Source organism: Grus americana, chromosome 24 (genome assembly GCF_028858705.1).
Source record: "Grus americana isolate bGruAme1 chromosome 24, bGruAme1.mat, whole genome shotgun sequence".
In the NCBI taxonomy this organism is placed as follows: domain Eukaryota; kingdom Metazoa; phylum Chordata; class Aves; order Gruiformes; family Gruidae; genus Grus; species Grus americana.
The window spans coordinates 4,083,842-4,104,866 of NC_072875.1; the positions used below are offsets into that span (position 1 = coordinate 4,083,842).

A 21,025-nucleotide genomic window follows, 5' to 3' on the forward strand; every position below is an offset into this window, starting at 1 on the left:
CCCCCCCCCCAAAAAAAAAAAAAAACACCAAAAAACCCCAAACACCCCAAAAATAATTGTTTGTGCACGTGCTTTTGTTTTTTTAAAGTAAGCCATAATTCTCCTCTCTGCTCCAGCAGCGGCCCCGCTCAGCGCATCCCCCCGAGCAGCTCCCACGGCGGGTGGGCGCCCCGACACGCGCCCCACACACCCCCCCTTCCTCCCACGCCCCGAGCCCCCGGGGACGGCGTGGGGCTGGGTGCCGGCTTAGGCTGCCGCTCCACGCCGAGGGCCGCACCCGCCCTCCCGGAGGCGGCTTTAAGAGCGGGGGCGGGCTGCGCGGGGGCCGCGGCGCGGGTGGCTTCTCCTCGCCGCCCGCCGATCCTTTGAGAAGTCGCCGGTGGCGGCGTGGGCTGCGTGGGGCTCGCACGTGTGGCGGCTGCCGGGGCCGCGGGTGGGCGCGCCGAGCTGGGCTGGGCTGGGGGCGGAGGAGGAGGGCCCTGCCCCGGCCCCCGGCGGGGCGCTGGGCGCTGCGGGTGTTGCATGGCCCTGCGCGGGCGGAGATGGCTGCGTGATGGCCCAGCGCGGGCAGCCCGCACCGCACGCCATGGCTGCCAAAGAGGAGCTGTACAGCAAAGTCATCCCCCGGCGGAACCGGCAGCACCGCGCGGGGACCATCAAACATGGCTCGTCGCTGGAGATCCTGCTGTCAATGGGCTTCCCCAAAGCCCGGGCGTAAGTCGCCGCACGGCCCCTTTTTCCCCGCGGCTCTTTCCCTCCCCCCCCCCCCCCGCCTTTCGTTTTACGGCGGCGAGAAGCGACGGGCGCCTTTCTGCTTCGCTGCTCCAGACCGCCACAGGCGGGCGGTGCGGCGCGGAGCCGGCGGGAGGGAGCTCCGGCCGCCGGGGGATGCCGGGCAGCGGCCGGGGGATTGGGGGGGGGCGGGGGGGGGGGGTGCGCTCCCGGAGCGGCCTGGGCAGCGGGGAGAGGGGATGCGCTCCCGGAGCGGCCCGGGGATGCTTTCTCGGAGCGGCCAGGACAGCGGGGGATGCGGTCCCGGAGCGGTCCGGGATGCTGTACGGGCCGAGGGATGCGCCGGGTCGCATCTCCCGGCGGCCGTCGCAGCCAGGCAGGAGCGCAGCCCCGGCTCCGGGGCGGGGAACCGGCTCCGGGGAAGGCGGGGGGGGAGGGCGGCAGGTGCCGTCCCGGGGCGCACCGCATCACGTCCCCGCCGCCCGCGGGAGCCGGGGTGCTGAAGGGCCCGGAGCAGCCCGCTTGCAAAGTTTGGGATCGGCAGGGAGGCAATGTTTTGCCATCCCCAGTTGAAATCGGAGCCCGTCGCTCCCTGTGCTTTGGTAGTAAATAGTCCTTGGCGCAATTGCTTTGGCCGACTCGGTCGCCCGGGAGATTTTCTTTAATCCACGTAGAAGTCAACCAAAAAGGAACGGAGCGATAGAAGAAAATTTCCATAGTCCGAAGTGGTAGGGCTTTTTTGCCCAATTTAGCAATGCCCTGGTGTAATCTCCCTGCATGTGCTCATGCTTTAAATTAATTAGGCAGCAACCTAATGATAACTTCATAATGACTCTCCCAGTTTTAAATATAGTGACTCCTGAAGTGGGACCGCGCGCTTCAGGGTGCAAATGAAACCAGCGGGGATTTGGATGATTCCTTGATCTGTTTAAGTTTTCCTTTTGTTGTTGATACCAAGCAGAACTCGGTGGTTTTGCAGCCTGTCTTTGTGCAGTTTTTTTTATAAATATGGAGATATGCACATGCAGTTTTAGGGGTATATGTCATCTGTGGATTCATGAGATTACCGTGGATCCACTAGCACATACGGAAAATCTAATGTGTGTTTTCCATTGTCCTACTTACGCTCCTTATGTCTGTCAGTGATCTATAGTTATCTATCAAAATCAACATACAGCATTTATATACAATGCCTGCAAACGCAGACAGTAGGAGACCGGTGACTTCGTGCTCTGCTCGTTTGGAAAAACAGATGTGCATCTTTCAGTGTAGCTAGAGAAAAAAAAAACAACTTGATACTATGAATGAAACTAGTTATTACCTGTACAACAGTGCCATCAAGGCTGACGAGTTATCCCCAGCCTTACCTGTTAGCTGAGGAACTAGGTCTATGCTTCATATTCTTGCCCAAGAAAACGCTAACATTTGACAAAAATGGACCCAAAGCTTCATCACACAAGCTAGGGAAGGTTAAACACAGAGAGCAAGCCAGAGAAAGGCATAAAATATCCCCAACTGCAAAGCATGCTTATTGCGAATATAACCCGCCAGCCAGGTAAAACCGTCTCGATACTAAAATTCAAGATGCTGCGATATAACCCTGTCTGACAGACAAGTCAGCTGTCTGCTGGGAGAGGGCCACTCTACCGATCTGAAGTAGCAATTAAGTGCCCCTATTCCAGCCTGCTGGAAATACTACAAATAATTAATCATTAAAATTCAGATAAGAAGCAAAACGGAAATAAACCCAAATGACTAAGTACTGCCACCAAGGGCACGCTATGAAATGGCACGCAGGTTCAGAGGCGTGGGAGACAGGACCGCGTGGCAAAAGGACATTCCCTAAAGGTCACTGCTTCCCAGAAGCTGCTTTTGCACCCGCAGCATATTGCTCTGCAAGTGTGAATGAAAGAGATTTCTGAGTTGCCAAGGAGGTAAAAACCACACTGTCTCCCAAAGAGGTTATTAAGAAGTAGCCTTAGAGTAAAGCCCTTCTGAGTCTTCTCCCAAAACTCTCCCACCCCTGTTTTCTACCCCAAAGCCACAGTTACAACAGGAGACAAGAGAATTCAGCGAAACGGGGGAGTTCAGACCTGCGCCCGCAGATCCTGCGTACAAACGCAAGCCAGACTGGTGCTTAGAAGTGGTGACCATCTGTTTGGATGGCTTGCGCAAAACAAAGCGCCAAGTTGTCAGACTAGTCTGTCAGGCACGTCACAAAATGCCATCGCTGTTGGCATCGGTGGCCTCACGGCTTCTTGTTAGAGCTGGGGGTGGGGGCATTGATTGGGGCAGGGGACAGAGAGGACTGTTGAAGCCAGGGGAAGAGGCGCGGGAGCTACCCGGAGATCACAAGAGTGCTGTTTTCAGATGTGGTATTGAGACAGTACTGAGATCCTGGGGAGTACTCGCATTGCCTAACTTTCAGCTTCTAATTCAGCTCGAGTAACTTCACCTACCTCGCACCCCTACCAACGGACAGGTCAGCCTTTGTCTCTTCAAAACCGAAACTGTTAATTATTTGATAATACTTCTCCAAGCTTACAGGTTATAACGGCAATAAGAGCTCAGATGGCCAGGACGATCCTGGGCTCGCACTGCTTACAGGGGCTGAGGATTCTCATATTCATTTTATTTTCCTGGTTCCGTGTTACTTTGGGCAAGCCACTTCCACCCTATGTATGCTAAAATAATCAAAGGTGACAGACTAAATACGATTTCCAAGTATTACTGGATGGTTAGGATAGTTAGCTCAGTTAAGGGTAGAAAATTATACAAGCCAGGCTGAAACCAAGAAAGGATGTCATAGGCATTTACGCTTCAGGCATCGAGTGCAAAACTGCCGTGGATCTTTTGTTCAAATCAAGGTGTTATTAAATGAGCCTTTATTTGTCCATCCTACATGTGGCTTATGGGGGACTGGGGGTAACGGGTCCGTCAGAGAAGGACATATCCTTCCTTTCTGAACTAAGATAAATTGAGAGCAGGTATTGAAATTAACGGAGCTCCACTGATGTCAGCGTCCCACAACGCAGACTGAGATGCTGGAGGTTTTCCCCAGGCCCCCACAAAGTCCTTGTCGGCCCAGGTAGAAGAGCAGAGATGTCCATCTGTCTCTTTTCCTCCTTCCCAGCAACAGCTTCAGTTCAGCTGGGCTATTCTGAATTACACGGTGATGCAGTGATGTACAAACCACCTTCGGATGCATTTACTTGTGGATGGCAATTGCTCAAACTACTGTAGTATGTCATCGCTTTGCACTATTACCGCGAAGAGTTGTTCTATTTTGGTTTTTGGTTTTTTTTTTTGTCAGCACACAATCATTATTTTTTTTATTTTGCAATTAGCCCATTATATTACGTACTGTCTAGTCGCGCAGGAGGAGGCTGTCCCTATCCCCAAGTTGTTTCTGATTTAAACGAGGAAGGCAAATGTGATGTTATGATTGCCGTTTTGCAATTTGGGCGCTGAGACACACATTTTACCCAGGGTCACACAAAAGTCTAACCAGATCTCAAGACCCTAAACGCAAGAACAAGCTTCCTCTAGAAAGAGATTTCACACAACTATTTTGTCCCAGTTGCCCCGAAATACCGTGTCTCCTCTTGTTATGGATCTGCTGTCGGTGATTGCACCCACAGATCTAATGTGAGTGCCAGCACCCCTCATCCTTGGGTAATAATCCCTATAAAGCTATTTACTCCTGACAGTAAATAGAAGGGGAAGCACAATGTAGTTTACAGGCCATCGAAACCACAGGGGATCGCTTAAAACCATTGTACATGTACAAGCGATTAAAAAAATCTATGTTCAACATGAATAGCTGTAAAACACTAAACATAAGAAAATTTTAGTGAGTGGACTGCTTGTTTTTTTCAGGATGGAAGAAGGCTTTTGACCAAACTTAAGTTATTGGAACTAATACAGGGATAAGCAGTTGAAATCCTCTAGCCTGCATGGTGCAGAAATCAGTGTGGCTCCAGAATCTGTGAGTTCAGTGATTCACAGTTTTAAAAGTTTCAAGTCGGAATTTAAACTCCTCCAAAACATCCTCAAAAAACCAGAAAGTTAAAATTCTAGTCTGAGAAAAAAATCCTGCTTTCTTTGTTTTAATTCTGGGTGCGCATGAATATATAAATACATAAAATTTAAAATGTTACTTGAGTTTCTGCACACAACTCTGAATTCAAGCCGCAGCCCCGAGCTACTGTTTTAGAAGAGATCCAGACCTAGAAAAATGAAGATAATTCTCTGGCCCCTGTCATTACTCAAACTGGGTAAATCACTGTCCATAAGCAGAACACTTAAATTAAAGGCATTATGCTTTTTTTGGATGCCACGCTCTCTGTTGTGATAAGCGTACGAGATGAGCGCTGGTCTTGACGCAGGTGGCAAAGCTTTCCAAAACCAAACTGATGTTCCTTCCCATCATCTCATACTGAAAAAGGGGGACCATGTTGTACAGCCAGGTCCGTAACGTTGGTTCGACGTGTAACGCTGTGCTCCTGGCTGGATCTGCTGACGCTAGACATAATTGCAAACACTTTCCCCATCATAAAAATGGGATAGACAGGAATATTGTACAGTTTACCGTGAATCAACTTCACTGCTTCCCCTACGCTACGCATTTCCTCCTCCCTCCCTCCCTCCCACAAAAGACCGCCTGGGTTTTAACTCAGTGTTCGTGGGCATGAAGAGGAGTTATTAATTCGCAAAGCTGTACCACATTTCCCCTGGTCCTGAATAGAACCAAGCCAGTCTGATTACGATTTGCTTTCTCAGTAAGTATGAGAATTTAGGAGTATTAAGAGTTTCATTATTCTCAAAGAAAAGAAGCTCGGATCCAGTTTACAAACAGTAAAATCTTCTCTTGTGTTTTGAAAATGTTTTCTAGGCTGCTAAAACATGTTTTGCCTAGTAACAGACTTAGCAACGTAGCAGTATTTCAGCACAGAAAGGCTGCGAAGTCTCTCATTCCTCTATGGTTTGAGCTGGATTTGGGAAAATACTACATGGAAAAAAAGTGCTGCGGATAATCTTTTGATTTTGAAGTGGTTTTTGTTCCTCCGCAGCCTTGCCTTCGGGGTACTAGATTTCTGCAAATACTCTTGGCTGAAATTCATGCTGCTACGATGGACCAGCCCACAGCGTAGGCATCCCCCAAGTCCCACTTAAGCCCAAGCTTTAGAAGGGTTTCCATGATTCGCAGTGACTTGTGTTGGCCTGGGCTGTGGAGGGAAACCCCATCCCAAGTGAAGAAGCTGATGGGTAGAAATGCTTCTAGAAGCAACAGTTCAGAAGGCTACACTGCAAGTGGATTTCTAACTTTGTTAACAGCGCTGGAGGAAACCTTCAGCTACTGGAGAGAAAATCCAGGTGGTGTAGCCACAAGGGCTTAGGCAAAAGCTTCCCCTAATGCTCCGTCTGTGCCCGTCGTTCAGGACAGTGGGGCATGGGCTTGGCCAGAGCCACTGGACCATGCGGTAGAGAAACTGTCTAACCAAAATACTTCCATTTCCAGTACTGTGTATCAGCCATCAGACCGATGGACGTTTTTAAGTCGGAGCTTCGTAGGAAGCATTTGTGACCAGTTTATGCTCTGCAAATAGTGCAAGAGGAAGAACTTGCTGGAGGTGCGCCCTTTGGTAGATCACTTGGACAAGATCTGCTTCCCCCGCCGCAACCCTCCCTTTCTATGCGCCCGTCGAAGCTTTTGTGAGAAGTTATGGGGCAGGCAGGTCTTTGGCCACGGCGGGGTTTAACAGATGAGATTCTGCGTTGTAACTTGAGCAACAGTTTGAGCAATTAACTGGTCTAGTTCATGTATTGCAATTCCTAGGTTCGGCACTGAGGCCTCTGAACAATTTTGTACATCTGTGCTGGAAGGGATCCAACAGGTCTGCACTGCGCAGCGGAACATGGATACTGCGATCGAATTAGCAGCTGCCAGGAAGGTGCACTGGAGAAAGGCTTGAGCAAACATACGTTTGGGACTGAGTCCCATGGCTGCTCTTCATATGGATTTTTTTTTTTTTTTTTCCGTTGGCTTTATTGCAGTTTTCTGCTGTGGGACCGAGCGATGATTACTGCAGTATTCAGACTCTTACGTGCCAGCAGCTCCATTGTGTTTGGTATGGGGGAGATCTCTATCAAACAGTTCCTTACTTTAAAGATCTAAAGTGGTAAAACATAGAGGGCTTTTTATTTCCACTGTATAGTCTGGAAACCGAGGCACAGAGAAGCTTAGATATATATGTTAAATCCATAGTTAGGCTGGCACTTGCGCCTAAATCAGTAGAGTTTCAGTCAATTAGTTTAATCAGAAGACTTACTTAACTGGTCTAAGTAGAACATCTGTTTCCACGGCATTGTATAAAAGTTTTAAATGGAGAGAGACCTTCTCTTACCAGAGGCTGAAGAAGTCATTCCTGTGATAAGATCACACTCTGAAATGATAATGGCAGCAGTAGCGCTCCATATTACCTCGGTGATTCGGGATACTGTATACGTAACTGCCATTAATCATATCTGATAGTTGGGAGAAGTGGAACAATCAGATATTCAGGTCTGATATCGACAAAGAAAATGCTTCTGCCGCAAACATGGAGAAAATTGTTGAAGGACAGAGCATCCCTATGCAAAGATTGCTCACAGTAGAGCCAAGGTCAGCGAGTCACTGCAATGCTAGCTGCCCAGAAAGCAAGCTTGCACGTGTTCAGGGGAGAAAAGAAAAACCCAACACCTTCACAGTACGCTCACACACTGTGCTTCATTGGGATCTCATATTTAAATGTCTTAACTAGCATCACCATACGCAGTGAGTTCCTGGTTCAGTGGCAAGTCAGCCAGAGGACAGCAATTCCTGGATTTCTGAGATGTGTTTTTCAGGGCTATCTGACTTTGACAAACACCGTAAGCGATGTCAGGTAGCTTCCTGGTCCCTCGGTACTTAGCTCGTTTCGGTAGTAAAATGACATGGTGACAAGAAAACGTTTGCTTGTGCTTCTGTCTCCCTGATGACTTTTTTGTCTTGGAGCAAAGGTCCTGAACTTGATCCTACCCTCTGCACTAGGAAGGAGAGGAGCTTCAGAAAGCGCAACCCAGACCCCACATGTCACTGACAGAGCCTGAAAAACGGCTTTGTGCCTTCTGTGTCAAAACCCCACGGAGTTAATAACTCGATCCTTAGCGTGCAATTCCCTTTCACGCTACGTATCAGTTTCGAGTGCTACAGATGCCAAGGTTATTTTTTCCTTTTCTGTCCCTTTTTCTCTCACTTCACAGACCTGATACTACTGTCAGGAGCCGGTATAAATTTACTGAAGAGATTCTCAAGACAAAGACTCACTAGAGAAACTCATGATTTCAGATATCCAGCATGGACTATTTGAATGGAGCCTTGTTTGCATAAAATGCTGATTCTTCTTCCCCCTTGGAGGCTTGGTGGCAGTGGCAGGGTGTTGGCCCGTTTTTGCAGAATTCTGCAGCGCTTCCTTATAAAGCTCTCTGGAAGTTTACCCCTAGATTACTGCTGCCACTTTGCTACGCAAGAACCCATGCTTGAAGGGTGCTGCCAGCCCTTGGGTCCTCCTGAATAAATTCACTGATAAATACACGGGGGGAATCCCGCTCTTTGAAAGATCATGAGCGAAAGTTTAAAAAAAAAAAAAATTGGTGCTTTTAAATGTCAAGTGCTGTCTCCTGATGAGACTTGTGTTTTTTAAGTCACCTTTGAAAGTGAATCTTAGACTCCCAAGTCTTGCTCACACTTGAAAACGTTGCCCCAGGTTTTAACCGGCGCTCATAGTGGATTCACAGCATGCGCTCTGCAATTGCAAAAAGAATAGAGACATCCGTGTGTGTGTGTCTGTACTGCACCAGTCTAATTATCCTCAACAAGCAGAGTCATCAAAAGAGCTGTAGTTTAGCAGCTGACAGTGTTTTGGATTCCATCACCAAGACTCGCTGCGGGCTTTGTGCATTACAAAGGGGTGCGACACAGCGCCTGTGTCTTAACTCACCCCCTATATAAACAGACCTGAAAAGAATAGACCTCGGCTTTGCTTGGCATTATTCTGTCCCCACCGTATCCTATGCCGCCCGGTCGTGCACAAAGACTGAATTTAGAGAGCAGCGTAAAGCGGAGGGGGGGTAAAAAAAAAAAAAAAAAGAGCAGCAAGAAATAGTAGGGTGGGTTGAGGGAATGGCTAAAGTCACCGCGGCAAAGCAGCTGACAACCGACGTAAAGAGTGTTTTAGACATCTTGCACCTCTTGTCTATGTTCGTAAGCCACAGGCGCTGTCCCTTCAAGTCCGCTCTCCCAATATTTCTCCTGAAGCTTTGACAAGACCCAGCAGCAAAAGGCGCTTTTTAAGGTACCTCTGAAATACCCAAAACTGCCAGTGTGCACCTAAGAGGTGTCGATCTCGCACACCTAGGGAGCAGGAGTCATCACTCCTCCGTTCCCCGGGGAGCCTCAGCCTTCCCTGTTTTGTTTGGTTGGTTTTTGTTGGGTTTGTTTTTTTTTTTTCACAAGGATGCCCAAAAGAACAAAGATAGGCATGGAGAGCAGAGTTGCATGTGCAGATATGACAATATCCTGACAGGTATTGTCAGGACCTGAGTGGTTTCTGTCACCCACCGAGCAGCACCGTCAAATTGAAACAGAAAGCAAGCAATTATAAACTGGAACCTGGAACGAGCGGCAGGAGACGCGTTTGATGTCTTTGCTTTCCCCAGACACCAAATTCAAGTCCTTGGGGCTGAAGCCTCCTGTCACTGCCAGCACAAATACCTCGCAGGCCAGCCCCCGTCAGCGGGAGACGAGCGTGAAAATGCTAGTGAAAGGTTACGCATGCGACCGAGCAAACAGCAGCCCCGAGTAAACGCTGGGATATCTGTCTTCGGTGCTAGAAATGTAGAGGCATACCCAAAACCAGGTAGCTCTGATCAACACCCTGGCCTTTCAGAGCCCGACATCGAAAGGGGTTTTAGCCGTATTTCGCCCACACCCATCGTCCCCCTGCCGCTACCAAACGCAAGGCGAGTGCCGCTGTCTTCCCTTTCGTGTAGCATTAGCGAGGCTCTGCAGTTCGTGATAGTGCAGAATTAATCATTTGTGGTTGGTGACTGCGAAATAATTGCCAGTGTAGAGGCGGGCGTGTTTCAGAGAGATTTTTCATCTCCTGATTTGTAAAAATGACTATTTTCTTTCTCCTCTACCTAGTGAGATACAGCAAGTTCTTAAATGACATAAATCTCATTAATGGCCTGATTGAGCAAAGCCCTTGAGCACGTGCTTCTCTTGAATGGCTGCGATCGAGATGTTCGATACGTTCCTACCGAGCATGAAGGGGGATGCGTTCAATGGCATTGGAAATACCTGAAATAGATAAAGCGGCACTGTTTTTCCTCTAAGCTGTTCCTCATTTTATCGAGAGCGATTGAATCGGTTCCATGACGCGAATTTCAAGCCCTGAATTTGTGCTGACGTGAAACACTAGTACCGTGTGTCCCTTGTATGGCACCGGCGAGTAGAAGCCTGATTTTTATGCACCGCAATCCTGTTGTGCTGGGGGCTGTACAAACAGAAAAGGAAAACATCAGCCCTGCTCCAAGAGCCGGCAATCTGAAAAAAAGCCAGAAAGAGCAAAATGTCTCTAGAGAGGAGGATAGGGAGAGGCCACACGAGGAAGCAGACAGTATCACCTCCTGCTGACAGGCAGTGATCCCAGCATTGCCTCCAAAATCCTTTACTCCCAGTCGTTACCCATAGTTACGGCGAGTTAGATTGACGGGTGAAATTCACAGCTGCATCAGAATGGCACTGTTACGAACAGCTACTTTGAAATAAGTGCCGTTCCCATTTTACAGACAGAAAAATTTCAAATGAGACGATACATCAAGTCGCTTGATGCCAGAGAGGGCACCTTAATTAACATTTGCCATCCAGTCGAGACAAAGGGCGCTCCAGAATTGCAGGCTGTAAATGGTGTCAATGATGTCCTGCTCCCTTGTTCTACTATTATATTGAATTTATTCTTTGCAATCAATATTTCTTTCTGAGAGTAGCTGCCAAGTCCTAGCGAGTGTCAAATCACAACATATTACTCATGGAGAAGTTGCAGTCAGTTCTCCCAGCCACCGTTCAAAGAAATCGCAAACCAAAGAAGAATTGGATCTGGTTCATAATCACACTGGTCCATGGGCAACAGAAACAAGCCTTGGAATAAACGTAACTCACAGCTGCACCTTACAAGACACATTTATATTCCCTTTACAGCCTCTGTGACCCCCTCCCATAGCGTAGCTGTATCATAAATACATTCACGTTCTAAAGGGCGAAGCCTCCGGCCGTGTAAATCGGCCCAGCACCATTGGCTTTGCTGGAGCGACACTAACGCGCACCAGCTGAGGATCTTACCCAGAAATAACTCGACTTTCATTGCTACGAAAGCTCCCTTTAGAGAAACAGTTCAGGTAACGCAAAGAGCCTGTGTGTAAATAAGAATCAGCACCAACGCCTCGGGGAGAAAAGTATAAAACCTCAGGTGTTTCTCACCTATTTATGGTGCGTTTATATGTTGGGGCCACAGGGTCTTTTATAAATAGCGACTCCAGCTTTGCACCGCAGCGTACCTACTCGCTGCCCAGCCGCTGTGCGCTCGGGGAGCACCGGGGGCCGGGGGGGGACCTCAGTGCTTCCCAGAGCTGGTGCACGTAATAATAATATTTTCCCGTGCGGCGCGGGTGCAGCTGGTTCCCCAGGTACCCTGATTATTTGGGTCTGAAACACGTCACCCAAGCGCAGCAGGCTTGGGGAGGGGATGAGTCAGGATGGGTCCACAGAGACCCGAATCGTGCACGCAGCGGGCAGATAGCTGGTGCTGCGACCGCACAGGACAGCTGATGCTGTTTCCTCCCGGTGTTAACGGCAGTTACAGGTTCGCTGCTCCACCGGCATCCGTCCTCTGTCCTGTTTCATCCTCTCTCTTCTGTTTCATCCCCTCTTAGCCCTGATGCGTACGGGAGACCTCCCGTGTGGGGTGAGCGGCACAGCTGGGACCCCTGACACCAACCTGAAACCAGATGTATGGGGGTATTTTAAGTCTTACTTTGATTTTATAAAAACAGTGCAATTTGGAGGGGGGGAGGAATATGAACCACTCCCCCATGGTATTTCCTCTTTTCTCCCTAAGGTAAAATTTTCTGGCTGCAAATGGAAAGGTCAGTGTTTATAAGAATTCTCCATTTCATCATCCAGCTTCCCAAAGAAGTTCATCAGATGCCATCTCTGAGAGAGGAATTAACTTCCTATGAAGACCCTGACTTTGGGGGTCAATGTATCTTTCCAACTTCCGCCGCTTCCTGCCCCAAAGCTGCTGATCCTCATCGGGATCAAAGCATTTTAAGCCCTTGGGAATTCTAAGGGAGAGGATGGCGTGTTGGAAGTGCATGGTGTGATTGGGCTTTTGTTTGATTCCCTTATGGCCACCAACATTTGACGGCGGTCATTCGCACCGCCTTTAACTCCTCCGAAAGTGCATCGCACGGAGGGAAACTTCTGCTGGCGCATCGCCCCTTTGATTTTAGCCTAGGCTGCGTCTTCGCAACTTGAGTGCCCAAGAAACGCGTCTCACCAGGCTTCTCGCGTGAAAAAAATGAATAGGTCTTTTAGGATGATGCAGAAACGGGCTGCAAGAGCCCGAGGCCAGATTGGCAGAACTACATGTAGATGTAGGTACCGGGATGCTCTGGGCTTAGAGATCGGTTAGCATGGGATTGCCATGTCTTAAAGATTTTTCCTCCCTCCATTCGCCCCACACCTCTGCTCCACCAGTCTACCCGACAAACGGAGATAAAATTCTCCCGTTGTTGGTGCCGGTGCCTCTTTCCAACCATAGGACTAGGAGCTTGCCCAGGTGTGATAGGATTTCCCTGGACGACAGCTTAAGAATTTTACATGCCTGCTGTCACCAGCTTGTTCTAGGGGAGAAGGATGGCAGAGATGTCATTTCAGTCCTTCCTGACGGCCGGCGGGGCCGTGCAGATAATGGGAAGGGACGAGGGCAGCGTATGCCAGAGCACGGCACCCAAGCTGAGCACCTAACGCCCTCCCTTACTTCTACGGGAGTGGGGGGCAGTGGGGAGGACACAGTCGCTAGGGTCTGTGTATCATCCTTTCCGACAGCTAAAGGTCAGTGGGAAACTTTTGTCAGATCTAACAGGAAGCTCGAGCGAGCAACGCAGCGAGAGCTGCCGCAGAGCAGCCTGCCCAGCAGACCGGCTGCTGCCTTAGGAGAAGAAACATCTACCGCGGTTCCTTGCACACCACAGCCAGCTTCAAGGGCAAGGTGCTTCTTTCTTTTGGCTTCAGGTGCCCACTGGGGGAGGAGTATGGTAACTCCCCGTCTCACAGGCGTTTCAGAGGATAAATACGTTAAAGATTGGGAATATAAAGGTGCGAGCTACGATAGTGATGGGGCACGGGGGTTGTATATGGACCATAAAAAGGGCATGACTCCCCCCTCAGATCACCAAAAGCCAAAAAAAAACCCCAAAAACCAAACCCAAAAAACATTACTTAGCACATGGGAGAAAGTTGTACTGCTGGGTTTTGTTTTGGTGGTGGTTTTTTTTTTTTTTCCCTTGCAAATGAGAGTTGATTCACCAAAAGAAACTAACTATGCAACCCGAGTGCTTTGCTGTGTCTGGATACCAAGCCCCTTTCAGAGGTCCAAAATGGATTACCTAACATCAGCAGCCACTCTGGAAAACCTCGGCTAACTGATGCTCAGCGTCTCTGCAAATTAAACACCTCCCAACAAGCATGAAAGCATTATAAGGTATTTGCCTGAGGACAGAGACTCTCCTGCAATACTGGGTTTAGATCTCGGTAATTTGGATTTGCCATCAGGCCATAAATAACACAAAAATGTACTGTTATGTGGCAATTAGATACTGTTCCAGGCATCTAGCTCAACTTTCCACCTACGAAATATTATTTCAATTTTGCTGCAGCATATCCCCAAGTCTTACAGGACCTTTGATGTGACTTTCATTTCAGTAATAGACATGAAATTTTGTGGTTTCATAGGTTGGGTGTAAGTAATGGTAAGGAAGGAATCCTTTTTCCATGCTGCTTTATCTTTCCCTTGCAACACATTAGTTTTGAGTGTCAGGTACATGCAGTCAGTTTATTTGCGGAGTGTCTTTCTAATCACAAAAGCATTTGAAGCAGTTGAACAATTTAGATGAGATTATGCAAATGGCACTGAATGTTGTGACTAGATAATTGTCCCTTTGCTTCGAGGTATGTGTCAAAGCAGAGACAAGTTTTCGGTTGGAATGAAAAATCCTGAAAACTAGGACTTTTCTGTTATTGTTATCGGTGGTCGGTGCGAAAACAATTGGCGAATCCTAGGAGCACCCCATCTCTACGCCCCGCAAGGTCTGGGCAGAGTTGTTTCCACTGCCGAAGAGTAGTTTAAAGGTATGCCTAGAGTACAAACACGCCGGCGGCTTCCGAGGTTTAAGGCAAAGTCGAGCTTTGCAGCAGCACGCCGGGCAGAGGGAATGTCATCCTTTGAACAGCGCGCTCTGAGGAGCCACGCAGGTTCCCACAGGCTTCCCCCGCCGGATCCCACCTTCAGGGAGGAAACCGGGATGAATTTAGGCGCCAATCTGGCAAAGCATTCAAACGTGTTGCTTGAGTTCAAACGCATAAGTAATTCCACTGGTTTTAATTGAGATTACTCAGGCGGGTAAATGCGCGGCTAGCTCGTGCCTTTGAAACGATTTTGGTTTTAAATACTGCGGCGCAGGGTGTGGAGCTTTGCTGATAGCCCTTTGCTGTTGTTACCATTAGCTAACTGCCATCCCACATTAGAACTGCTCGATTTGGTTATCTGGATTAGCGTCTCTCTAATTTCATTTCCTCTTGTGTGTTAATCAAGAAGGTTTTTTTTTCCTTTTACATGTATACGTGCATCCTGTTTGTTCTGAAACGCGCAATTCCATTATTTGGCTCTAATTATTTCTGTACCCGCTGCCCGTGCTGTTGCCCATGTCCCTGATCTGCAGCTTGTAAAGGAGCAGGGTTTCAAGTACAGACGTTGCTCCATAAAAACTGTGAATGTTCTGCCACCCACTGCAGTCTAAGGAAGACAGAGAAACTTCCCGCAGCTTGCTTTGCCATCAGCAGGGTGATAAGTGTTATCGCCATCCCCATTTCACAGATACGGAAACTGCAAGTGCATAAGGATTAAGCTTCTGTTTTCAAAAGTGGCTTTCAGTTTTTCAGTTTTGAACATGTAAAAACGGGCACGTGTGAGCGCTCGCACATCCAATCCCAGATGCGTCACGCTCGCCGTCTTTGAAAATCCTTGCACAAGTGCAAAGGAAGCATTCAAAATCAGCACCTGCTTTTGACAAACTGATTCTGTGCGATTTGTCCAAAGCCGAACTACCAGTCCAATTTGCATAGACAACCCGGTATGACACGTCTAACATAATCTATGAATTCAATTGCTGTTTTCAAAGGTGATTTGGGGTTAGATTTTCAAAAGTATTTAGGCATCCAGACACACAACAATCCCACCTTGTTTCCAGCTGTCTTTTTTAGAAGAAACCTCAAGTACAGTCCTGCCCTGGTCCCCATGTGAAACCCAGGACCAGCCCAGGATGGGGTCAGCCATCACCTCCTTTTCGTTCTCAGCAATTCTCCCAGCACCACGTTGGCTGCTACCACGTACCCATTCTGCACTTTCCTGCCTGCCAGGTTTTGCTGTACATCTGAAATGGCTCCACTCACACCTGTGGTGTTACATTGCATCAACGTGGCATGTAAGTCAGAAGAAAAAGAGGCTTATATTGTACCTTATTCAGGTTAACCTTTCTTTTTCAATACTAGTGCTTAAGATCTCCTAACCACACGGAGGAGGCAAGGGGATCTGAGATATAACAGAAGAGCTTTCTTTAAAGATGTAGATTGCATTATAGGAAATGAGAAGCAATAATCAAAGGAAGTTCTTCATTCTCATTATCAGTTCTCACCGTCTCATTTCTCACAGCAGAGTACTTCTGTATATCCAGCACAGCCCCTCTCAATTGTCTTCATTAGAGACTGGAGCCTGCCTGCGTCTCATCATCGCAACCTCTGCACAGCCACAATCACCTTCCCCAAGCCGGCATGGATTTTGCCTTTATATTTAAACAACTCATTTTCAAACCTAGCAAAAGAGGCAGCTCCTTTCCCTCAAAAATCAATCGCCGTCAAAGCTTTCTTTTGTCTAGCCTCATTCAGAGCACGCTGGCTCGAAGAGGAATCATTCCCTTGGATTCAGCAGCCTTTGAATCGGGTTGTAAGCATTGATTTTCCTCCCTCGCTTGTGCGCTAGTGATATCCAAGTCATCTATAAACTAGCTTCAGCCAGGAAACGTGATTAGCCTGGCCAGCGAGCTTGGCATGGCTTCGGCTGGTCAGAAGACCAGGCTGAGAAGAGAACACGTAAATGTTTGCAATAGTTGGTGACAATGAATCTTGTATGCTGATGGCTAAATGGGATCTATTAAGACACGCAGAGGAGGACGTTTAGGTTCCCATTCAAGAGAGCCCTGAACACATGTTTACATCCCATGGGTTGCAGCGAACGGGATGGACGGAGGTGGAAAAATATTTTGCTGTCTCGTTCCCGGTGCGAGCTAAGCACGGCGGGCAGCCTGTCAGCAGAGGAGTCGTTTCCCCGCTTTGCATGTGTGCAAAATGGCTGCATAAAGCAAATGGCAGTAGGAAACCCAACCCTCCGGGTTTCGGAGAGCAGCGTGCTTTACCGACGCTGGTTCAAGTTTTCAGAAAGCGCTGAAGTAACTGGAGGGCTTGACTTTGAGGAGGTTTCTGAGTCACTGTGAGCATCCAGCTCGGTGCCATTTTTGCCCCGCTGGGCTTTCAGTGCCAGCTGACGTGTTCGCAGAGGTGCGTCTCTGCGAGCGGCGTTTGGGGAAGCAAGAAGAGCAGATGTGGAGAGGGCCGTCGCCATCATGACCTCCCGTCCAGCTGCAGAGCGTATCCCTCACCGCCGTCCCTCCCCGCAGAGCTTGTTCAGCGTTAGTGTAAACGCGTGGCAAACCTTTCCTCCCTGTTGTGCTAACACCTTCCAGGCACGCTCCATCGGCAGCTTTTGCCGGGGCTGTTGGGCGTATTTTTTCCCTTCTCAGGGTCACCGCTTTTGCGGAATCTCGTATTCCCATGACGTGATAGCTCACAGCGAAGCAGCCTTGAACGCGTCCCAGAAACGCGGTTCCTGGCTTCCTTTCCATCCCTTCCCTCTCCCAGGAGCGTGTCGGACAGAGCGCAGCACGCAACTGTCCTTGCTCTGGGCAGGAAACAAAGGTCAGAAATCTGTAACTGTGCTCAGAAATATGCCCTGGTGAAAGGTGATTTTGCTGGCCCACCTTAGGTGAAAAGAAATGTTGAAATACAGGATTTTCGTGTCTTCCTCTCCCCTCCTCTTTATGACGCATTCAAAGGAGAGAAACACTAATTCTGCCCCCCTGAACTCTGCAAGTTTTAAAACTGCTATGACTTTTTATAAGTCATATTCTTCTGGTTTCTCGCCAGGGCCAGTGCAGCCCCTGGAGCACTTCTGACTTTTACCCATCTCCATAATCTTTACAAGCCATAACACAGAGTATCTAGAAGATATTGGAGACCCCTTCCTCCACCCAAACACTGGTACTCGAGTTTGCTCCCCCCCCCCACTACCATCCTGGGGAACTTGTCATGACACAACACGGGCAGTTTGTCTCCTGTGTATTTCTGAATCCGGGAAGGAAAGGAAAGGGCTTCCTCCACCTCTGCAAGCCTTCTGCAGCTATCTAACTCACCCAAAACATCTTAAGGCAATTGCGTGTCTATTCAAATACAACATATCCATAATGCTGAAAATCCCCGAGGTTACTTAGGGCTAGTAGCTATAGAAATACACAGCAATATACCTACTTACTATAGATACACAGGCATATGCACACATTTATACAGACATACACAAGCATGTGTTCCTACAATATATACAATGAAGTATGCAGGGTGTGTACAGTTGAAGTTAGGCAGCAATTTGTGGCCAACGTGTGGGTTTCTTTTTTCTTTTTTTTTTTTTTTTTTTCCCCCTCTCTACACTACAAACCAAACCATCAGAATTAGCAGCAGAAGCCAGGAGAGCTTGTCGGTTCGGAGAAGAACCTGGAGACTGACGACAAACACCACTTAACAAAAGCTGAACGACACATCCCAACCAGCCAGCGAGCTGTTGCGGAGGGTCTGCAGCGTTAAGCGATTCAGACCACAAGCAAACTACGTGCAAGGGCTGGCACTAGAAACACAAACCTGTCCTACAACATACTTGTTCTGATGAGGTATATGTCTTCCTGACCACATTGGTAGGAACTCGATGACCGATTAATAAAATCTTACGTTTGCACAATATATTACGTTACTATTTCAGCCGTGCTTTGCAAGTTGTGGCCTAGAGTAACAGCGGGCTGCTGTCAAGCAATACATAGGACAGGGCTTAAAAAGAACGGGACACTCAGCAAATCACCCTCAGACCCTTAATGAGATGAACAGTGCTTTGGGGAAAGTGGTGTGTATATATTGTCTTGCGAGGCCTCGTTTTCTGTGGTTTCATCTAAGAGATGCACACCATTGCATGGTTGAACATAGACAGGATGTGAGCCAGTGGTTTCAGGAAATGAATGGGCTTAATTCTGATCACGTTTGCACAAGTGATAAATGAGCAGCCCAAATCCCCTGCTGCCAGTGGGGCTCTACCACGGTTATCACACCGAACTCAGCGATTGGTGCCAGCCTGCGAGGATACGAGAGATGTCAGAAGTCATTCGTCCATGCTATAAAGAATAACGGCTTGCCCTTCCTTTAATGTGCACGCATAAAAATATAAGACTTGCACGGCCCATTAGATGAAAGGTTCATTTAGCTTAATGTGCCACTAAGCGGTTCTTCTGTTCTTAGTCTCTGCCAATCAACAGCTTGGAAATTTCCTGAGCCAAACGTTGCATTTGGCCCAAAATTCTTGAAAACCACCACTAAGCCAATCCTAATTTATATTTCCTTTTCTTAATGCATTTATACTTTGACCTCCACAACGCTGTGTGCCAGTAATTTCCACCACTCGGTAATGCATTATCTGAAAAGTACTTGAGTTTGTTTGCTTATGGTTTTAAGCACAAAAGACCTTGACTCTTTTAAGATCTGTTCAGGTTGCCGGAATAACCATCTAGATCAACTCCAGAGGATGCCCAAGGCTCCTAAGCTTTTATTTTAGGTGGCTCAGTTAAACACACCTAGTTACGTGAAAAGCATCCAAACCTGAGTTTAGCAAACAAGATTCAGCAGAGAGGACTGAATTTTACTGGTAAAAAAAGGCAAACATCTGCCTTCCCACTTCTCCCCAAAAAAATACCTAAGCCCTTTATTCCTCAGCCGTTTGTGGGGATGCTGCTTGTATATTTTTTAAAATTGATAGACCTGGGAAAAAGCACGGACATGGCACGCCCTTAGGTCTTTTAAATGCGTTTGACAAAACTTAGTTATTGATCTTAGTATAAGTTTTGACAGCCCAGAAAGTTTTAGATCAGATACCTTTTAATCCTGGCCTTCAGTGGGTATTAACAAACCTATAGTTCATCTGGGCAGGGCATGTGCTTGCTGTAAATCCATCAAGCGCTACGCTGAGGCCACAAGCATCTTCTGGAGAGGTTTCAAAGACAATACTGCAAAGCCACGTGAAAATCGATGGCAGCACAGTTCTGACTTGCAATCAGATCATAGCGAATACAGTTTAGAAGTCCAGTCTTATTGATTTTTGAAGGAAACGGAGAGAGCCGAGGATGCGAGTTACTGCAAGAGTCCAGACGAACAGGGATCGGTGGCTGTTATTTAGCTAAATTCTCTCCTAATGGGAAGCAGGAAGGCATTCAGTAGAAGTGGGAAATCCCCCTTCTCCCTTTTAGATTAAAAAAAAAAAATGAGCTTAAAGTTTCAGCGTGAGAATCCTGTCTCCTGGCTGCTGCTCGGTATTCCCCTGTTCTCCAGTCTGCAACGAGGGCTGCGCGATGCTTCAGTGTTAAAAGTATTCTGAACCCAGCCTAGGTTGGACACCCCCGAAATCAGTGAGCAAGAACAGGAGTGAGCCATTATCAGGCAAAGCAGTCGTGTTTCTTCTCTGAGCCAGCTCTGGGATGAACAGAATTATAATCCAGTTTACAGAACCATGTGAAAGTGTGATATAAGCAAATCCCAGTGCCTAATTCCCTTGATTCTGAGCTGAGTTTATTATTGGATGGATAACGGTTAATCGAGCGGGGCGGGGGGACGCGACAATACAGGAATAGTTGGAAGCAAAGCCTTCCCCTTTGGTCTGCGCAGTTTATCCAGAAGAAAGTACCCCCGTGTGAGCTTACATCTGCACAACCAAGAGACTGGAAGGACCTCAGAGTTTGTCCTGCAGTTAACATAGTCTACAATCTGAATGAGAGCCAAATTGTGAAATCACTGGGATCCCTGCCATTCGATTTCCTTCGACCTGAATGGAAAGGTCACAGCCTCTACGTTTTAAAAGTGACTTAAGACTAATAAACAGCTGGGCTATCTTTTGGTAGCAGAAGAAGGTGTCATTGTATTTGCTGCGTGGGTGGGAGAATTCCTTACTTCTATCTGGTGCCTCTTTTGTCTATTCATTCATCCCGGACACCTTATCGCGGAGCTTGCTCTAAAAGCTGTGGCTTGTCCCCTGAGCAGCGGGGAGCGTGCGGACCCTCAGCCGGGTGTGCAGGTGAGTGCAACGAAGGCCACGAGATCACGCTATGACCACCGGTGACTTCACGCTAGCTGCGCTTTCACCCCTCTTTCCTCAGAGCAGGTCACTTCAATTGCAAGAGGATTTCTCCTGAGTATAGTTTGCAAGGAAAAAAAAAAAAAAAAAGATGATCCTTGGCTAAACAGGAGAGGCCAAAAGGTTGAGGGACAGTTGCAGGGCTACCGGGATAAGGACTCTTCCCAGAAAAGCGTGGATGGAAGCACTTTGACAGCGAAGACTGAATTCTGCATGCGTAGCATGAATGAACCTTTATTCTGCAACCAAATGCGCACCAGATGTTGGGATTAAAACTGAAACTTTTCCCTATAGTCCTAGGAAGGCAGAATAAAATCTAAACACGGGCCACTTCAAAGCTCAACGGTGTTTGAAGGCCACTTCGCTGTGATCTCTGGTGGTTC

At 47.9% G+C, this 21,025-nt stretch overlaps 1 protein-coding gene across 1 annotated transcript in view; it reads left to right on the forward strand.

Moving 5' to 3' along the window:
* The first annotated feature begins 299 nt into the window (after positions 1–299).
* The window catches only part of UBASH3B (ubiquitin associated and SH3 domain containing B), a 75,990-nt gene continuing 55,264 nt past the window's right edge, over positions 300–21,025 (forward strand). Inside the window, exon 1 of the mRNA XM_054803061.1 lies at positions 300–714. Coding sequence (XP_054659036.1) covers positions 554–714 — 161 coding nt within the window. The 5' untranslated portion in view covers positions 300–553. The remainder of the gene's footprint in view (positions 715–21,025) is intronic.